The sequence below is a fragment of the Pagrus major genome, chromosome 17 (genome assembly GCF_040436345.1).
Source record: "Pagrus major chromosome 17, Pma_NU_1.0".
NCBI lineage: Eukaryota > Metazoa > Chordata > Actinopteri > Spariformes > Sparidae > Pagrus > Pagrus major.
In genome coordinates, this window is record NC_133231.1 from 32,143,091 (window position 1) to 32,163,667 (window position 20,577).

The window sequence follows — 20,577 nt, forward strand, 5'->3', positions numbered from 1 at the left end:
TGGAGCTTATTCTCCAGTCGGCGCCATTAAACCACCACAGAAGAAGAAGAAACACATCTGCTGGCCGGGCTCGACTCGGTTTGACCCGACGCAGCACGGACCCGCATGTCCATCGTCACTGGGTTGGTTCTTAAACCAGCGGCGCTCTCGTCCCGATCCCAGCAGGACCATCGAAGAATCACCGCTAACAAAGAGGCAAACCTGTTTCATTTCCTGTAACTCCTTCACAATAAAAGCCCCCCATCACTTAGTCCTTTAAAGTGAACACATGAAACAGTGAAACTCAGCAGATGTTTGAAACAAACAGGACGAGAGAAACTAAAGAGGTCCAGTCAGAAGCTGCAGACGTCCTGAGAGCTGAGCTCTGACTTCCTCTCAGGTTTCCTGCACAGACATGAGTTCAGCATTGATCTGAGGAGGAGACGTGTTTGTTCGTCTGGTGATAAAAAACTCTCTTTGTTATTCAAAGAGCTTCGGTCCAAAGTAACACGCAGGGAAACATTTCTGTTTCAGAGTTAAACTAAATATCACAGTTTGTTTTCTCTCCTGGACTTTTGATCCACTGCTGGTCTGAGATAACATCTGGATCAGTCTGTGTTCAGATGTAACGACGTTCTTCAGGTGATCAAACTCTGAACTGAGAACTGAAGAGACGAGACGAGACGACAGAGAAACACACTTTAACTTCTCTAACCTTTCACACCTTCACTGCTCGTGTCTTTGGCTCCACTTTGTCCAGATGTTTGTTGTCATGTTAAATTTTCCCTGTAATTTTTTGCAGTGAAGTTTTTATTAAAAGATCTTTGTTTTTTATATCTGTGTGTCTGTTTTCTCTGGTTTCTCCCATTTTAATCTGCACAAACAAAGTGAATCTGGTTCGTATCCACTCTGATCCACACGGAAACACACGGACGCTCCAGGCGACATGTTCCTCTGGAATAATTGGATTATTTTTAAATTAAACTTTCACAGATGCTCTCAGAGACACAGAGTTTAAACCAGAAGCAAACTCTGTGGTGTCAAAGTCTGAACTGGAGCGACGCCACAGACCTGTAGGAGCTGTAGGAGCTGTAGGAGCTGTAGGACCTGTAGGAGCTGTAGGAGCTGTAGGAGCTGTAGGACCTGTAGGAGCTGTAGGAGCTGTAGGAGCTGTAGGACCTGTAGGACCTGTAGGAGCTGTAGGACCTGTAGGACCTGTAGGACCTGTAGGAGCTGTAGGAGCTGTAGGACCTGTAGGAGCTGTAGGAGCTGTAGGAGCTGTAGGACCTGTAGGAGCTGTAGGAGCTGTAGGAGCTGTAGGAGCTGTAGGACCTGTAGGAGCTGTAGGAGCTGTAGGACCTGTAGGACCTGTAGGAGCTGTAGGACCTGTAGGAGCTGTAGGACCTGTAGGACCTGTAGGACCTGTAGGAGCTGTAGGAGCTGTATGTAAATGAATGACTGATACTGTGTTAATTACATATGATAATCCAGAGGCTCTGAAATCATTTCAGTTTCTCTTCTTTTCACTTTTTCTTCTCACTCTGCCTTACAGCACCTCACCAGTGTGGACGTTTATTGGATTACGTACATTTTCTTTAGATATGAAAATATTGATAACATAAATTATTTCATGAGGTGAAAATCTGATGTTGTTACAGCCCGAGCCTGAACTAAAGTAATAAAACCACACTGTACAAATACTCTGTTGCAGCACTGACAATGTTACTTCAATAAAAGTACAATCATGAAAATGTCGTAATAAAAAACAGCATGAGAAGAAAACACTCAGAAGATATCATGTGTAAAATATTCAAACCTCAGCAGCTAAAGGAAGTCATGCTGTATTTAAACTCTGCAGAGGCCTTCAAAATAAAAGACTCACTCTCTCAGGTGTTGGATTCTGGCCTCCAGCAGGCTGCCGTTGATGGTCGGGGGCCCCTGAAGGCTCCGAGGGGCCTCAGGCTCTTCTGGCTCTGCTGGTTAACACACAGAAACAACAGAACAAACACAGGTGAGAAACACCGACAAGGTAAATGATTCGTCTTAATGTAAAAAAAAATAAATTCTTATATCGCAGAGAAACGCTCCAGGTGGACCTCACTGAACTGGGACTCGATTGAAACCATGTTTACCATCATGTTCATCAAACTTTACGCTTTTTCTTTCCAGGAGACTTTATTAATCATCACACAACACAGGGTTGTATAACGAAGTTCATAAACTCCTTCATGCTACACGAACAACAGAACATATACAGTTAATTAATACACAGACAGAAACACGCAGTGAATCTGTGTCAGGGTAAATGTGGTGGCGTCCAGCAGGCGCAGAATATCACCAACATCACATTTCACATTTCATTTAAAGTCTCCGTGCCGGAGCAGCTCTGACTCGTCTGATTAAAGTCTGTGGAGGAAACCTGCTGATGTCACAACACACAGAGATTTCTCTGAATCATAAAGTAAATCCTTCTGATCTGAAGCCTGATATGAGTTAAAGACATTTAGTCTCGTCTTCCTTCTGACTTCAGACTGAATCTGATCAGCTGAATAAAAACCAACCTGCTGTTTGTCTTCAGACAGTAACGCCGACACAGCAGCGCGACTCTGACTTCCTGTTTAACAGCTGATGAGCGGACAGTAAATCAGAGTAACGGCCTCTGAGCTGCTGCAGGTCTGTTGTCTGTTGACTGGAAGCTAAATATCTGAGGATTTAACGGCTGCTGAGGACGTGGTCTGCTGCCTCCATCCCCCGAGGGAACAATAAGTCCACCGCTGCTCGACCCAGACCGTCAGAAATACAGTGTGCTGAGGAGGCATCTGTACAACCTGCCCCGAAATAATGTGTTCGGACACAAACTGGAGCCGACTTCAGGCTTCAGATTACAAACAAAGTCAATGTGAAGACGTGAACAGACGCAAAATCTGTGTCATTAAAGTCATCACGAGCTGAAGTTAATGAACTTTCAGTAAAAACGTGCATGTGCACGTACCGACGGGAGCAGAGCTCAGAGTTACTTTGTAACTTGAAGGATTAAAAAGGTGATTTATCTTCACTCCTGTTGATCAGCCTGACTGCAGCAGTGATCCGGAGGTGACCTCCAGGTTCTGTACTGTTGACTGCTGACTGGAGCTGGAGGGGAAATGGACTTTACTTCATGAACGTAACGTTACAGAGAGGAGACAGAGAACCAGAACCAGAACCAGAACCAGAGTCTCTGCTGAGTGCTGACTTCACTCAGAGCTTCACCTGATGTACAGTCAGGTGTTCTGTCTGTTTGAGGGACAAAGGGACGTCCTCCCTTTGATGTACACGTGTCACACTTGTCTTTACTGAGACAACAGTGTTGACTGTCCACTACAGCATCAACATATGGCTGTAACCATGACAACCAGCAGCATGTGTGAACACTATGAAACATGTAGAAATTCTGTAGTATGAAAAAACACAAGTATTAACAACGAATAATCGCATTTATATTTAAAAAGTACAGAGTGTGTGTGTGTGTGTGTGTGTGTGTGTGTTTAATCGTCTCCTTCATTTTTAATCTAATTTGTAATTTAAAGAAACACGAGCCGGAGGCAGACTGTCAGCAGTTTCTTTATTTTCGACATTTGAAACGTGTCCGTTTGATTTGCATCTAAATGACACGTTTCTATTAAACTGGAATAAATCACGTAGAAGTCGAACACAATCATTAGATTCTCAGCAGCAGAGAGTCAGACACCTTCATTTAACACAACTCTGTTTTATACAATCACATTTCAGTCAGACGTCTCCTCGTTGATTAAAATCATTCAGATTACTGACAGAAGAAACTGGAAACAGAAAATGTTTTGTGTCCTGATAAACAACTTTCTGAACAACTAATTAGAAATAACTGAATATTTCACACTTCAGTAACACAATCAGTGTCGTGCATGAACGCACTGAAACAGTGTGTTCATTGAACGAGCTCATATTTTTTGTTTGCAACTAAGAAACGTGAACACGAGCGTCGTTAAACCTACAAGAGTTAATGATGCTAAGAACGACCAGGCTTTACAAACTGGAAGAGGGTTATGTTTCATATCGAGTAATCAAAGCACTTAGACTCAAGTTATTGCAATTCATTATAGATTATAGATATTGTATAGACTTATAAAGAGTCTCGGTCAGAAAGCACAGCCTCTGATTGGTCGATACGTAGCCTAAGGCATCATGGGACTGCCAGTGGACGGCTAAAAATTAAGCTAACAACAAGAACTGTTCTCAACGTGGAAGATGGATTAATAATCACCCTCACCCTAGTCTCCGTGCAGTTCAAGGCTGGATTATAGAAGGGACACGATCACACCGCAGAGGTCTCGTTAGTGCGACGGTGTGGGCATAAAGACTCAGTGTGTAACGTGCAGCTTCCCAGAGATATTTAATATGTCGGATAAAACATATTTTGATTTGTATATCACACCGTCTGTGATGCAGGCGGGCGGTAAAGTGTTTCTTGGCACAGTAAACTTTTTAATAATGCGTTAATATTACATTTTGCTGCTAAAAGTTTAATAAGCTGTTACATCCCACCACCATCGGGGGTAGATGGGTAAGAGGCTGAAGAGCAGCTCAGAGCAGCACGTTTAATAAAAACTGAAGAAACGAACGTCTGGTTCATTTAAACTCACTGAGCTGTGTGAACGAGCACAACACTGAACAAAACACTCACAATATCTGTTTGTACAGTTTAAACGTCCTTTGACGACCAAAACTCAGAGTGAAAAATATGTTATATATCGTTATATATGTTTGTGTGTTTGTGTGAGAGAAGCAGCAGAGTCGCTGTGTGGCCTCAGTGTTTCCTCTGACAGCAGAGAGACAACACAGTTTCATCTTCAGCTCAGGTTTTTTTTTGTTCTGAGGTCAGCAGAGCGAGACGAACAGGTTTCACAGCCGAGGACAGATTGTGACTGAACCAAGCCAACAGGAACTGAAGGCTGAGAGGAGGAGGAGGAGGAGGACGCTCAGTAAAGGGCAGAGAGACGGAGACGACTGCAGGGATAAACATCCAGTCATTAACACTTGTCTCTGCAGGAAGGACACACTTATTAAAACTTCACCACTGCTGGAGGACAGAGAGGCCTGATGAGTGTAACGCAAGTGGGACCTGACCTTCCTGCTAGATGACTTCATAATGTGGACTCAGTGTTAAAATGCTGCAGAAGCTGCAAAGAGGTTTCATTTTTTTTCCCATTTATTGACCCAATTAAGTGACTGCAGCAGTGTGTGTGTGTGTGTGTGTGTGTGTGTGTGTGTGAGTGTGTGTTCAGACTTGATCAATACTGTTACTGGATGGATTAAATATGTACAGTTATAATAATATATGTGAACTCCTGCTGATGAAAAGGATCTTTACACAGAAAGCACAAAGCATGATGGGAACTTCAGTGAAACCTGCATCATGCTGCTGCTCAGCAGTTTATTATAATTATATCATGTTTAGTGTCACGAACTGAACTGTTCAGTAATTATTGATTTATTAATGTTTACTTTCAGTTTCTATCTGTTTGTGTTGGAGGAGACACGTTCTGTAAGCAAAGTGAGTTTAAGTGGAAAATATTGAGAAATAATTCTCATTGTTTTACACTCACAGGTATTTTTTTGTGTGCAAAGTACCATGTTGATGTACATTGTGTATGTGTACTTCATGTGTACTTCATGTGTACTCAGACTCACCGCTCAGCTCCTCTTCCAGAACTTTCTGCATGTGCTTCATCATGGCCTCCAGCTCACTGACCTGAGGACAGAGATCACATCAACATCACATCCTGAGGAAGAAAACTACTTGTTGTTCATATTTAGAGGAATGTAATAATGTAATAATAACGAACACTGAGGATGAGTTAAATCTCCTCAGAGACTTCGGGCCGATCACAGAGTCTGACTGCGCTGCATGTCCCATTTTTCTGAAGGTTTTTAAACATTAAAATAAGTTCAGCTTTTCAGCACAAGGCGCAGAGTTGTGCCACGTTTACCATCAATTACATGACAGTGGGATGCACGTGCAGCCCGGCTCCATAGGCGCTCCATGCTGCTTTGTCCAAAACACGTTTTTCAAAGGCGTTTTTAAAGCGACTGCACTTGTAGTGACGAGTCTCTGTGTGATCGGCGCCTTTGAAATATAAACTAAAATCATGTTTTAAATCAGCTTGTAGTTCTTCAGAGTGCAAACTGCTTAATGAGTGCAAAATACGTAACGCTGCATGACGAACGTTTCATTCTTTTTTCCTTAATCAACATAACAAAGAAACATATCTGCAGAACAATAACCTGCCAGTGTTGTTGGTTAGTGGCTGAAGAACATTCTCATGGTTGTGTTTGAAAAGTTGATGCTGATTTGAAGCAAACTAATCAAAAAGAAAAAGAAATCCATCTTTCCCGATGAAGTGTTTAATTACCTCAGTTTAACTTTACGCAGACGATGTCATGTTGTATACACGACTCTTCTCCAACCCCGACCATGTCTCCATTACTGTCTGACTTTAAAACCTCAAAGTTCTCTCTCACAGCTTCGTGCCGTCCAGACACATGAAACTACTGAAACTAAAGTTTTTTTATACTTACAAACAAAAAGAAATTATGTTTCACAGCAGACTGACTGACTCACAATCTGAAGACAAAATGTGTTTCTTCTCTCACAGTAAAACTTGTTTTTTCATCAATCATGTCTGTCCTTGACTTCAGACATGTTCTTCACTCTCATTACTGCTCTTTCCACCTTCAAACAGCTGATGCAGTTCACCACCGTGTCCTGCATTTCATTACAGCAGAGAAACATCACTCTCATCACGGTTTACATGAGTGTTTGTCAGTGTGTTACCGTGTTGTTTCACAGCTGATGCATCATTTAAATGTGGCACTTTTATTTCACTCATTAGTTCTGAGTGAAGGAGCAGAGAGTTCGTAGGAAGTTAATCCAGTTACATTTGATTCACAGCTGAGTTAAAGTTCATGTAAACACTCATGAAAGTGTCTGTTTCACAGTGAATCATGTGGAGGACGGTCTGGAGGACGATCGGGACACAAACACATCAGATCAGATCAACACACAGCTTTTGTTTCATCCCCGGCAGGATTTCCTCACATGCAGAAATCATCTCCGCAAAGTCACCAACCGACCAACACGAGGCAAATATATTCAGGTTTTCACAGAAGTTTAACTCGAGTCATGTTTCTGAGGGATTTAACCACATTTTATTTTCATTATTTTCTAGAAATGTGGAACTGAAGTTAACTATTGAAAATTAAATATATTCACTTTACATTTACGTTTTTTGTAAAGAAAATAAACTCAAAGTTATTTTAAAAGATTTTTAAAGAGTCACGCGTTTCTGAGACATTGAGACAGTTTTTTGCCATTTTATGGGAATTTGATAAAAAAACAAACACTACCCTGTAATCAGGTGGAAACTTTACTGTTGGTAGTTTTAATAAATTCACTTTACATTTTCCTAATTTTCTACACTCACTCAAACAGTTTGGTTGAGCGTTAATTAATAAAACTTTTGACAAGATTATGTAGAAGTTTATCTCGAGTCACTTTTCTTCACTCAGTTTAGGTAGAAACTAGACAACTGACAGTCAAATATATTCCTTTTACATTTTGTCTTTTCATGTTGTTACTCAACAGTTTGGTCCATTTTGATTTTTTACTTTTAGATATTGTAAAAGTTCAGTTGGAGCTGCAGGCTTCCTGTTGGCCATTTTCTGAAAATGTGCACCACATATGGCTGAAGAAACTGAGGTCTTTTCATTTATGTGGTGATCAGAAGGATAACTTCCTCAGAGGCATCAGCGGATGTTGAACACCATTAGTCCAACCGTCGACATTTACTTTAATGGCTCCATCACACATGGCACATACATCCGTCTGCAGATTTATGTGTTACTGATATAAATAATACATTCACATTTAAATGTGGCGGAAACATCAACTCCCATCAGTTATTCGGGGACATTTAGCTCCGCCTCAGTGTGTCTTCAGGCTATGAGAGCAGAAACAAATTCAGTCTGTGTAGGAGCTGAAAATCAGCTGATATCTTAAAGGGGTTTGGTGCGGAGGAGAGGAGTGATGGAGGTAATTCGTCCTGCTGCTGCTTCACTTCACCTGATTACACAGAGAGATGAAGCTGCTCCGTCTGACACCCAACCAGCTCTCATGAGGCTGCTGCTGCTCGACACGCTGAGCCCACAATAAATATTATATTTCATTATCTACGACAATAAACTCTCCCGCTCTGCTTCTTTGTTGCCATCAGCTCACCAGACAGTCGTAACAGATGAAGAGTTTCTGTTCATCATTCAGGAACATTTATGGCTTTCATACTGTTGATATGAAAGACAGTCTGAGTTATAACTGAAGTCAGTCCGTCACATTACAGCCTCACACCGCAGACAGAGACGGTTTCCTCCGACACAGAGGACGACCCTGTCAGTCTGTCGACGCGAGGAGAGCTCAGAGATTAATTTATAATTTATGGGAATAAAAAGTGGATTCATACATTTTGATATCGTGGCAGGCGGCAAAAAATAATTGAATGTGGGAAACACTGTTGCTGTTACATTCAGCAAACCACAAACAAACAAAACAAATATCAGAATCCCAAAATTAAAAACAAATACCCACAAATGAATATCTGAATAGCAGAATATTCAGGTTCAGCCCGAGTGCAGATCCAGACCTCCCGGAGGAATAAACACCTGGAGTCTCATCAGATTCGGTTCTGATCCAGAGATGTTCACCGACGGGAGGAGAGCTCAGAGATTAGTTTGTAACTCGTGAGATTAAAAAGTGGATTTATCTTCACTCCTGTTTATCAGCCTGACGACCAGATGAAACTCACCGTCACCTCGAGGACACTGGAGGATTTCTCTGCTTTGATCTTTGTTGGAAACATTTGTGATGATGTGAGAACACAACTCAACAACATGTGGAACAAAGGTCCAGTCGTTTTGACATGTTAATGCAGAATTCTCAGATTATTTCTTTAACTTTTATGACTTTTCATGTAATCAGAGCATCATGAAACATGCTGAGGTGCTTCAAACAGACTTGTCTTTGTATGAGAAGCAATCCGACTGTTTCTGGTTGAACAAAGAGGGATGTACTCTTAAACAAAGAGTCCGTCTCTGCAGGGATCTTTTCCATAATTATAGTCGAGAAGAGAAAAACAATGCGAGTCTCTCAGCAGGAAAAATAAACAGCAGCGGTGGATGTACTTTGATGGTGTTCAATTCCCCAGAGGGATTATATTTCACCGCTGCTGTGTCCAATTTCAAAAATTGTGGTCGCCATTATTCATACAAGCAGAAAAACATCCAGGTCCAGGTTATTTGCTGAAAGACCAAAATGAAGCTGGTCTGTTTTCTACTTGACAAAATGTGGACAGTGCTGACGTGGAGGAAGATGGAGGAAGTTGTTTGTCTTGTGCTGTAACGAGCCTCTCTGGGACGCATCAACAGGTGTTTAGACTCATAATCTGGTTTATCTCAGTATTTAAAATGTTCCTCTGCAGGATTTTAGACTTCCTGCTTCCTACATGTGTGACAGACGTGACGGACATGAACAGATCTGTGATCAGCTGTGGACGTCTGAGCACAGACGGTCAGTAGGAGGTGAAGAAAACCCAAAGACAGCTGCTGTACTGACACACTGAGACCCAGAACCGCACCGTGTTCACACAGCCGGGCTCAGACTACACATCAGACTACACATCAGACTACACATCAGACTACACATCAGACTACACTACAGAGTAAAAGTATTTTAAGCCTGACGGAGGTGAAGCTGTGTGAGAACTGTTAAAGATCAGTGACACATTTATCTGCAACATGAAGACGACTCAGAGAAAAGAGTCAAAAACAGACGCTTTGATTGTTTTCTGATCGTTTCTCTGCTGTCAGTTTATTTATCAGTGTTGTAAAAATACTCCTGTATGAATAGTACTCGAGTAAAAGTCTTAAAGTATCTGACATGTGAATGTACTGAAGTATCTAAAGTGAAAGTACATTATAAATACTGTATATTTACATTTATACACTGTATACTGACTGAAATAGAAATAATGTCTGTCTCTCTGTCTGTCTGTCTGCCTGTCTGTCTGTCTCTCTGTCTCTCTGTCTGCCTGTCTCTCTCTCTCTGTCTGTCTCTCTGTCTGTCTCTCTGCCTGTCTGTCTGTCTCTCAGCCTGTCTCTCTGTCTGTCTGTCTGTCTCTCTCTCTGTCTGTCTCTCAGCCTGTCTCTCTGCCTGTCTGTCTGTCTCTCTGTCTGTCTCTCTGCCTGTCTGTCTGTCTCTCAGCCTGTCTCTCTGTCTGTCTGTCTGTCTCTCTGCCTGAACAAAACATGAAGGGTCTTAACTTGCAGTGTGTTTGACCTCAGAGGCCACCGTAGTTCTGCCTCCGACTTTTTATCAAAGCAGATATTTTCTCACACAGGTGTCGATTATATATTTATATATTTAGTCTGTGTGTGTGTGTGTGTGTGTGTGTGTGAGAGTGTGTGTGTGTGTGTGTGAGTGTATACCTCCTCACTCATCTGTGTTTTCTGCTGTTGCTTCATTATTGTGCTCTTCATCTCTTCTTCCTGCAGCCCGTCGCTATCTGTCCTCCCTCATGTTGGATTTTATTGTTCACATCTGAATTTTATCTGCTGAGCTCAGCTTTGCTTATAAAAACACATCAGGACTGTTTGAGTTCGATCAAATTAACAGTCGGCTGGAAAAAATGCAGAAACGCACTTTCTGGATTATTTTCGTTAAAAAGAAATAAGCTGCTCATAGTGTGCATTAAATTAACACCTTGTCCTGTGTGTGTGTGTGTGTGTGTGTGTGTGTGTGTGTGTCTAATTAGAGGACTTACGAGCTCAGCTCAGTGTGTGAGAATCATATTATGTTAATTTTTGCCCAAACGTCACATTAAAACACACAAAACCAGCAGCTGGAATCAAAGCTGCTCCTCATTGTGCGCTTCATGCTAATCCGTGCTAATGCTAACACAAACACACACACACACACACACACACACACACACACACAAACAGTATATTCTGCTGTGCTAATTAGGGAGCTATACATAATAATAATTGGCCTTTTTAACATGCGATGATAATGAGGATGAGCCGAGTATAAACACAGAAACTGATCCTGTTTCCTCTCTGCTCACATCGTGTGTGTGTGTGTGTGTGTGTGTGTGTGTGTGTGTGTGTTAGATGATGAAATTATAGATATGACAAAAGTGAATCAGTGCTAATTAGTCGAGTTTATGACGACTTATAATTGTAGAATATTTAACTGAGATTTAACTTTATTAAACTTCAGCTCTGGTCGTCTGCAGCGACGGAGGAAGTTTTCAGATCCTTAACTGGCAAAATTCACATTTCTCACTGTAACTTCTGACCCGGGAAGTCCACTGGATGCATTGACGTTGCTGAACGGCTCCGCTGCGGGTTTTCTTCGCGCTCCGTCGTCCGTCAACCTCCACCGGCTGCGTGTTGAGTGCAGCGCCGCCGGACAGCTGGAGTTGAGGCCGAGGAGTTCCAGCGATAATTACAGAATCAGGTGCGACCGCAGTTACAGGTGTGTGTTATTAACGCAACAACAAGAAGTGTTCCCGACCGAAGGATCAGAAGAAAAGCTTGTATTTGTCTCTTTTTTTAAAAATGTTTGTGCTGGCGTCATCACGCAGTGTTTTATTCTGAAATTGAAGCGGATGTTATGTTGTTGATTCTGTGTGACTTCCTGTCTGCTCTGTGCTGAATTCAGCTGAATTGCTGCATCGGCAGAAACAGAAGTCTTGTGTATCTGCTACAGAAGAGTCCGGACCGCCGGAGCTGCAACGGAGCAGATACACAACGCAGCGGAGTCACAGGAAGTTAACACAGAGACGAGGGTGAAACCTATCAGCTCTGCTGCCGTGGTGGATCAGAGACGGACCCAACACGGACCTGGTGGAGTTTAAAGGTTATTCTGCAGTAAATCCTGATGTCACAGTGTGACATCTGCAGAGAAATGACACCATCCACGTAGAGACTGGTTCCCTTTAAACATGATCTTCAGTCTGACACCAGGCTGGACTATTCCTGTCTGATTATGACATAAAGGAAACGTCTGTCATCGTCCTCCAGGTAACAGCGGAGCGCTCCGGCTGTTTTACTGACTGTTCACAGGACTCAGATCAGGTTTCTAGATCACACTGAGATTCTTGTGGTTGTTTTTTGTTTTGGCTGCTAGCTGTAGCATGTTGCTAACGCTGTGTGTTGCTAACTGCGTGGTAACTCAAGTCAAAGTACGACTAACCTGTAGAAATTCTCTGTTACAAGTAAAAGTCCTGCATTGAAAATAGCTTCAGTAAAAGAATGAATGTATAAAGAAGAAAATGTTTTTATTATAGTAGTATAGTTCGAAGGAAAGCAGCAAATCTTCATCTGTGAAGCTGAAAATATTAAAATAACAAAACGATTATTAGCTTAGTTGTGAATTAATTTAATGTCAATAGACTACTGGATTAATTAACTAACTGTTTCAGCTGTAATTTAATAAACTGTCTCAACTTGTGTCATTAGATGAACAGCTGGTTAAACACCATGAGAATAAAACACAACACGTTCTAATAATGAAGGTCTGAACACACCGAAATACAAACACTGAGACATGAATCATGTTACAGACAGACAGGCAGACAGACAGGCAGACAGGCAGACAGACAGGCAGGCAGACAGGCAGACAGACAGGCAGACAGAGAGACAGACAGGCAGACAGACAGGCAGACAGAGAGACAGACAGGCAGACAGACAGGCAGGCAGGCAGACAGAGAGACAGACAGGCAGACAGACAGGCAGACAGAGAGACAGACAGGCAGACAGACAGGCAGACAGACAGGCAGGCAGACAGACAGGCAGACAGGCAGACAGACTCACCTGTGGGTCAGACAGGTAAAGTGTCTCTGTCTCGTCGTCCTCTGAACACGAATCAAATCCGTCCTGGTCGTAATAAACTTCTGCAGCCTGAGGGTCCTCTGGGATATCTGACACACACACACACACACACACACACACACACACACACACACACACACACACACACACACACTTGAGACCCATCCTTCATCCTGAACTGTAATGATTGACATTATGGAGACACGTGTTTTGTCCCATCAGGACAGTCGGTCCTCGAACACATTGAGCAGGTAGCTGTGGCTCAGCTCACCTGTGAGGTTTCTTTAGGGTCACTGAGAGTTTCACATCAGATTACAGGATCTTTCCTTCACACTCAGTCACATCTCTGAGTCTCTGTACTCGACACCTTCGTTTTCGGGGCTACATGTGAATCAATTACTTTTCTGACTTGGAGAAATAAAAAGTGTTTTTCTTTTAGTTCTGATGTGGTTCATGTTCATACAGAGAGCTGTAAACATGAGGTCACACGACTGACAGGCAGCTCACAGTGTTTGATTGTTCAGCGTTAAATGTGTCTAATAAAATAAGAAACTGTAAAAATGATCAGATGTGATGAAGGAGGCGCCGTCCTGAGCCTTCAGTCCAGATGGATCTGATTTGTCAGCTCTAACAGGCGCTCCGTCTCACAGTTATTCCTGCTAACGAGCTCTGAGTCTTTTAGAGATGGAGGATGTTTAATTCATGTGGCGCTCTGAGGTCTCTTCCTCCCCTGTCAGCCAATCACACGACTGGGATCAGATAGCGGGCGGAGCTCTGGGAGCAGACGTAGTGAATGAAGACTGAACACAGAAGAGACCTGAGACGCTTCAGACGCACCTGAGAGACCCGGGACGAGTTTTTATCACGTTAGAATATTCTGATCTGTTTTTCATGAACACACCTGAAATGAGCTCAAACTGAACGTGTTCAGCTCGTTCACACATCGACAGCAGAGCCCGTTTCAACACAGAGACACATACATGACCATATGAGCTAAAGGCTAATGTTAGCATGCTTACATGCTCACAAAGCTGATGTTTAGCATGCTCACCAACTTAGTTTAGCATGTTAGCATGCTAACTTTTGTTTCTGCTGAAGCTGAAAACATCCAGTGAGCCCAGCGAGCAGTTTGTGTCTCTGAGCAGCTTCCTGTCTGTGTGCTGGGTCGGCTCGGACCTTTAATGAGCTGCTGGACGATGGAAACAGTCTGAAGCACAGATTAAAAGAGGCGGCGTCTCCTCCTCCGACAGGCTGGTGTCTCTGAACACAAACCAACTCTGTCTGCTGGTAATCATGTTCGTGTTTCACTAAACTGTCCTCACTAACAGGTGTGAGTGTGATACAGGTGTGAGTGTGATACAGGTGTGAGTGTGAGACAGGTGTGAGTGTGAGACAGGTGTGAGGTGAGACAAGTGTGAGTGTGAGACAGGTGTGAGTGTGAGACAGATGTGAGTGTGATACAGGTGTGAGTGTGAGACAAGTGTGAGTGTGAGACAAGTGTGAGTGTGAGACAGGTGTGAGTGTGAGACAGGTGTGAGTGTGAGACAGGTGTGAGGTGTGTCTTGGTGCAACTTGATAACGATGAGACAGACTCCTTCACACCGTCTCACCTCCAGCTGAGGTGGTTTATGAACATGTTTCAGTGTGTCTGACCTTCATCAGGTGTCTGCATGTGAATTATAATTCAAGAGTCGTCACAAGGACAGAAGGACAAACGTGTGTGTGTGTCTGTGTGTGTGTGTGTGTGTGTGTGTGTGTGTGTGTGTGTGTGTGCGTGCGTGTGTGTGTGTGAGAAAACATGCAATTAAAACATTTCCTGACCCAGCAGAGAGAAAGTCTCCTCTCAGGTTTGATCAGACGTCAGTAAAGAGCTGGAGAGCTCGTCAGGGTTTCCTCTGACTCTGACTTCACCCACAGCTTCAGTGTCTCTGACCTGCAGCTCAAACATGAGTTGTGTTGGAGTCACACTGAGCGCTCGTTACATCAACACCAACACGACATGAATACACAACGAACAACACGTTTCACGGCTTCTGCTTCCTGCTTTGCTTGAGTGCAGACGCTTCACTCCTTTGCTCTCCGCTTCACTCTCTCTTTCTTTTTTCATTGCAATCTTTTCCTTTTGAAATTTATTTGTATTTTTTCCTGGATACCTACATATCACTGGGAGCCTAATTTATGATAGTTACTGGAGGCTACGACTGTTTTTTAAACTGTTTTACCCTGAGAGTGTGGCTTATCAGCAGCACAACCCGGCACTGTCGTGACCGGGATTGAGGAGCTCAGCTAACAGAAGCTAATTAGCAGCAAGATGCCTCCTTTTTCCACGGAGGACTACCACAAACTGCTCCAGAAGATAGCAGTACTGGAAACAAAAATGCATCGGCTCGAAGTGAACGTGGAGATAAATGGACAATATGGAAATGATACTACTCTGCCGATATTCCAAAACAGTGAAAGGGAGCAGGCTAACACAAAGCTAACGGGCACAACCAAGGCACGGCCGGAGCCAGGTGTAAATGGGAGTAAATCAAACAGTCCTCCCTGGAACTCTCTTGGTGCTAAGCCAAAGCACCACAAAATACCTCCCTCAAACATGGGAAGACGATTATCAGGCAGAACCCAGCACTCGGAGATGGATTACGACACCGAGTGGCCTGCACTGCCATCACACAGGACTGTCTCCTCAACCCCAAAACCACGGAGAAAACAACCACGGACCAAGGCTACGAGCAAACTGCCCCAAGACACAGGGATTCTACTTGTGAACAGATTTGCTCCACTTTCACAGGACCCAGACTCCCCAAAAGAAGGCTCATCTCCCAGGACCAGAGAAAGGTATGAGGCTAAATCTGATGCTAAAGGGCTACAGAGAGAGCTAACCACTGGGCCTCAAACTCTGATAGTGGGTGACGGAGCTGTGTATGACATAAAATGCTTTTGCAGCAAGAACAACACCAAGGTACTGTGTTTTCCCAATGACATGGTGTCTGATGTTTCAAAAAAGATCCTGAAGATTGTTGCTGAGCATCCAACATTGAAATCGCTCATCATACACACAGGAGCCCTTGATGTTGTGAAGCAACAATCAGAGCTATTAAAACGAGACTTCATGGAACTGATCAACAAAGTTCAGTGTTTAAATACTGAGGTGTTTTTCAGTGGACCTCTGCCAACAGTTCGGCGAGGAGATGAGAGATTCAGCAGGCTGATGATGCTGAACAGATGGCTTAAAGATACATGTACTGCTCAATCACTGAACTTTATTGACAACTTCAACATCTTTTGGGAACGCAGGCACCTCTTTAAGGCAGATGGATTTAGCCTTAACAAGTCAGGAGTACAGCTGCTAAGTGCCAACATCTTTTACTTTTTGCGTCAGGCACCAGCAGTCCCTGTCAAGGACAAGAGACAAAACAATCCAAAACAGCAGATAAGACGGCGCTCTGGTGAGGGCGCTGAGATAAGGATTGACAACGGAGGACAGCAGACTCAGAAAGAACCTGCAACATCATCATCTGCACCCCAGCAACTGGATTATCCACCAGCCCCAACAACGTCATCATCTGCACCCCAACAAGTGGATTATCCACCAGCCCCAACAACGTCATCATCTGCACCCCAACAAGTGGATCATCCACCAGCCCCATCAGCTCAACACGAGGAGTCTCCCCCGGCCCCAACAGGAGACTCCCAACATTCAACCCCCCGAACCCCATCCAGCCCCCAACTCTCTTCATCTAGTCCTGACTCCCCATTTCTGGATTTCCCTGACAGGATGAAGAGCTTTCTCACTAGTGGAATCCAACTAACACCACGCCAGGGTCTCATATTTTCCCCCATTAACCCCCCACATCGTCCACCCCCTCGCATTCCACCGCGTCAGAAACAACCCTCGACCAAAAGTCACAGAGCCCCCCCACTTCCTCTGAATCACCATATCATTGAGTCTGAATGATATGTGCCGGGTCCAGGCTGCAATACTGATATCAAGAATGCTCTTTCCCAGGAAAAGTCAGGGCCCTATGGAGTTCAGGCAGCTTTCTCAATCCCTGTGGTGATGGGTAACAGAAAAGTGATCAAACTGGTGAGAAATAAAAAGGGTTCAATTAAATCTACCAATCTAGTGAGTATAGCTTGTCAACCTCGAAACTCACCAGTGTCTCCTGTTATCTCCACAAGGTTAGCTCTACTTAATATAAGATCACTAGCCAACAAATCCTTGTTAGTAAATGACATCATTATGACCTATAATCTAGACTTCTTACTTCTTAGTGAAACATGGCTGACTGAATGTAGCTGTGCTACCATCCTCAATGAGGTTGCACCAACAAATTTCAGTTTTATGAATAAGTGTCGAAGTGGTAAGAAAGGCGGGGGAGTTGCTACCATTTTTAAATCTGTATTTCAGTGCAAGGAAACTATATTTGGTGATTTTAGCTCTTTTGAATATCTCTGTTTTTTAGTAAAGGGGGATCCAAAAGTTCTCTTCCTAATTATTTACAGACCACCAAGATACCCAGGAAAATTCTTTGATGAGTTTGCCGAACTACTGTCAGTTATCTGCACTGACTACAACTTTTTTATCATAACAGGGGATTTTAACATTCACATAGACAATAACATGGACACAAATGCCAAAGAACTTTGCTCTCTTCTTGACACTTTTGGCCTCTCTCAACATGTGAAAGGGCCCACACACACCCGAGGCCACACTCTGGATCTGATTATCTCTAGAGGTGTTGACATTACTTCTGTTGATATCAAGGACTTGGCTCTTTCTGATCATTTCTGTGTGTTCTTTGACTTACAGATAACTCCGGACATGCAGTTACCCTCTGTATCTGTTAGGAAAAGGTTCATAAATGAGAATACCAGTGTTAAGTTTATGGAGGCTATAGTCATGTCACCAACTGTGAGTGCAGAGACAGTTGATGAACTCCTGGATAATTTCAACAGCAAAATCTCAAATGTCATTGATACCATTGCACCTTTTAAAACTAAGATGACCTTGACCAGACAGAGAACACCATGGAGGAACACTTTGATGGTAAAGGCTCTGAAAACAGAATGCAGGAAAGCTGAGCGTAAATGGAGAAAAACTAAACTTCAAATCCACCATGACCTCTACAAACAAAGTCTTTGTAATTTTAAACATGGGTTATTCAAGGCTAGACAGCAACACTTTACTGAAATGATTAATAAGAACATCAACAACACTCGTGCTCTGTTTGCTATGGTTGATAAGCTTACAACCCCCCCAAAAGAGATAGCTTCAGAACTCTTTTCCACAGAAAAATGCAATGAATTTGCTTACTTCTTCAATGAAAAAATCAAATCCATAAGGCTAAATATCAACACAAATCAGCAAAATAATACAATGATGCAATCCCTAACATCACCTAGGAATAAATCAACGGTAATGTCAGAGTTTAATACAGTTGACCAAAAAACCTTAGAAGAAACAGTTCAGCATCTTAAAACATCGACATGTTGTCTTGACACAATACCATCTGACTTTTTTAAAACTATTATAAGCTCTGTCCAAACAGATCTGCAACAAATAATAAATTTCTCACTTCAATCAGGCACGTTTCCTAAACCCCTGAAAGTAGCTGCCATCAAGCCACTCTTAAAAAAGAGAACATTGGATAATACCATTTTAACCAATTACAGACCCATCTCAAATCTTCCCTTTATAGCCAAGATCGTTGAGAAAGTGGTTTTTAATCAACTCAGCAACTTCTTGAACTCCAGTGGACTCTTCGACAAATTTCAATCAGGCTTCCGACCTCACCACAGTACAGAAACAGCTCTTATTAGAGTGTTAAATGACATAAGGCTGAACACTGACTCAGGCAAGGTGTCAGTTCTGGTCATGTTGGATCTCAGTGCTGCGTTTGACACTGTGGATCACAGTATACTGCTGGACAGGTTGGAAACCTGGGCAGGACTCAGCGGGACAGTCCTAAAATGGTTCAGGTCCTACTTAGAGGAACGGAGTTATTTTGTGACCATTGGTAGTTATCAATCCGATCGAGTGGCTATGACGTGTGGAGTTCCTCAGGGGTCAGTCCTTGGACCCCTTCTGTTTAACCTGTATATGCTGCCTTTGGGTCAAATTCTACAGAACTCAAATGTCAACTATCATAGTTATGCAGATGACACACAGATATATCTTGCACTGTCTCCAGATGACTGCAGTCCAATAGAGTCATTATGTCACTGTTTAGAGCAAGTCAAAAATTGGATGAGCCAAAATTTCCTTCAGTTAAATCAAGAAAAAACTGAGATCATTGTTTTTGGAAATAAAGAGAAGAGGGTTGCTGTCAGTAAACATCTTGAGTCACTGTCTCTAGAAACTAAAGACCAAGTCCGAAACCTTGGCGTGCTGATAGACTCAGATCTGACCTTCAACAGCCATATCAAATCAGTCACCAAATCAGCCTTTTATCAACTTAAGAACATATCCAGAATTAAGGGTTTTATGTCCCAAACTGATCAGGAGAAGCTGATTCATGCTTTTATCTCCAGTAGACTAGACTACTGTAACGGTCTTCTGACTGGTCTCCCCCAAAAAAGCATCAAACAGCTGCAGCTCATTCAGAACGCTGCAGCTCGAGTTTTAACCAGAACAAAGAGATCAGATCACATCACCCCGGTTCTTAAGACCTTACACTGGCTCCCAGTCAGCTACAGAATAGATTTTAAAGTTCTGCTACTGGTTTACAAATCACTGAATGGTTTAGGTCCAGAATACATGAATGACATGTTAGTAGAGTACAAACCCAGTAGAGCTCTGAGATCTACTGACTCAGGTCAGATAGTGGAGCTCAGAGTTCAGACGAGACATGGTGAAGCAGCATTTAGCTGCTATGCTGCACACAAGTGGAACAAACTACCAGCAGAACTGAGATCAGCCCCAACTGTAAGCACTTTTAAATCCAGGTTAAAAACATTTCTCTTTTCACGTGCTTATAGCTGAGAACTTAAAACTTTATCTATTTTCTTTTATTTTACTTTTATTTGCTCTTGCTTTTAACTCTGTTTTCAGTGTTTTGTTTGTTTGTTTTTTTTTCTGTCTTATGCTTCCTTTTTTATGTAAAGCACATTGAGTTGCTGTGACTTTGGTTTTCTATTATTGTGAATAGTAATTTTTGCTGGATTTCTATTGATCATTGTGATAGTTGGGCGACTCGGACCAATTCAGGGCAGAGTAATACCGGGTTCTGGGAACGTCGGAGCTAATAGGAAAAAAAGGTGTTTTTTCCTATTAAGCTGTTTTACCGCTGGATTGGGGGCCAACTCAGGGCCGAGTGGAACCAAGTGGAGACAAGGGGTCTCTTAAGGTTATCACCGCTGGTTGGCTGCTTTTTCAGAATTTGTAGCGTAAACAAACTGAATTCGCGGTGACGACCGGGTCTTAAGGATAATTATAAAGTGCACTGGAATGAGTGACAAGTAGAACAATGGGAGGTAAATCCAGCAGGAAACCTATTCTATTTTAGCATACTTTCCTATTTCTTAACTTGTTTTAATGTTTTGTTTTAATGTTTTTTATTTCTTAACTTGTTTTAATGTTTTGTTTTAATGTTTTTTTAAATGCTTTTACTGTAATTGTATGCACCTGTAAAGCAC

General features: G+C 42.7%; 1 protein-coding gene across 1 annotated transcript in view; it reads right to left on the minus strand.

Moving 5' to 3' along the window:
- Positions 1-13,023, minus strand: part of LOC141012395 (serine/threonine-protein kinase Nek11-like) — a 24,045-nt gene extending 11,022 nt beyond the window's left edge. Inside the window, exons 1-3 of the mRNA XM_073485863.1 lie at positions 12,922-13,023; positions 5,686-5,746; positions 1,862-1,955 (exon numbers count right to left, since the gene is read on the minus strand). Coding sequence (XP_073341964.1) covers positions 1,862-1,955; positions 5,686-5,728 — 137 coding nt within the window. The 5' untranslated portion in view covers positions 5,729-5,746; positions 12,922-13,023. The remainder of the gene's footprint in view (positions 1-1,861; positions 1,956-5,685; positions 5,747-12,921) is intronic.
- Between the last annotated feature and the right edge of the window lie 7,554 nt (positions 13,024-20,577).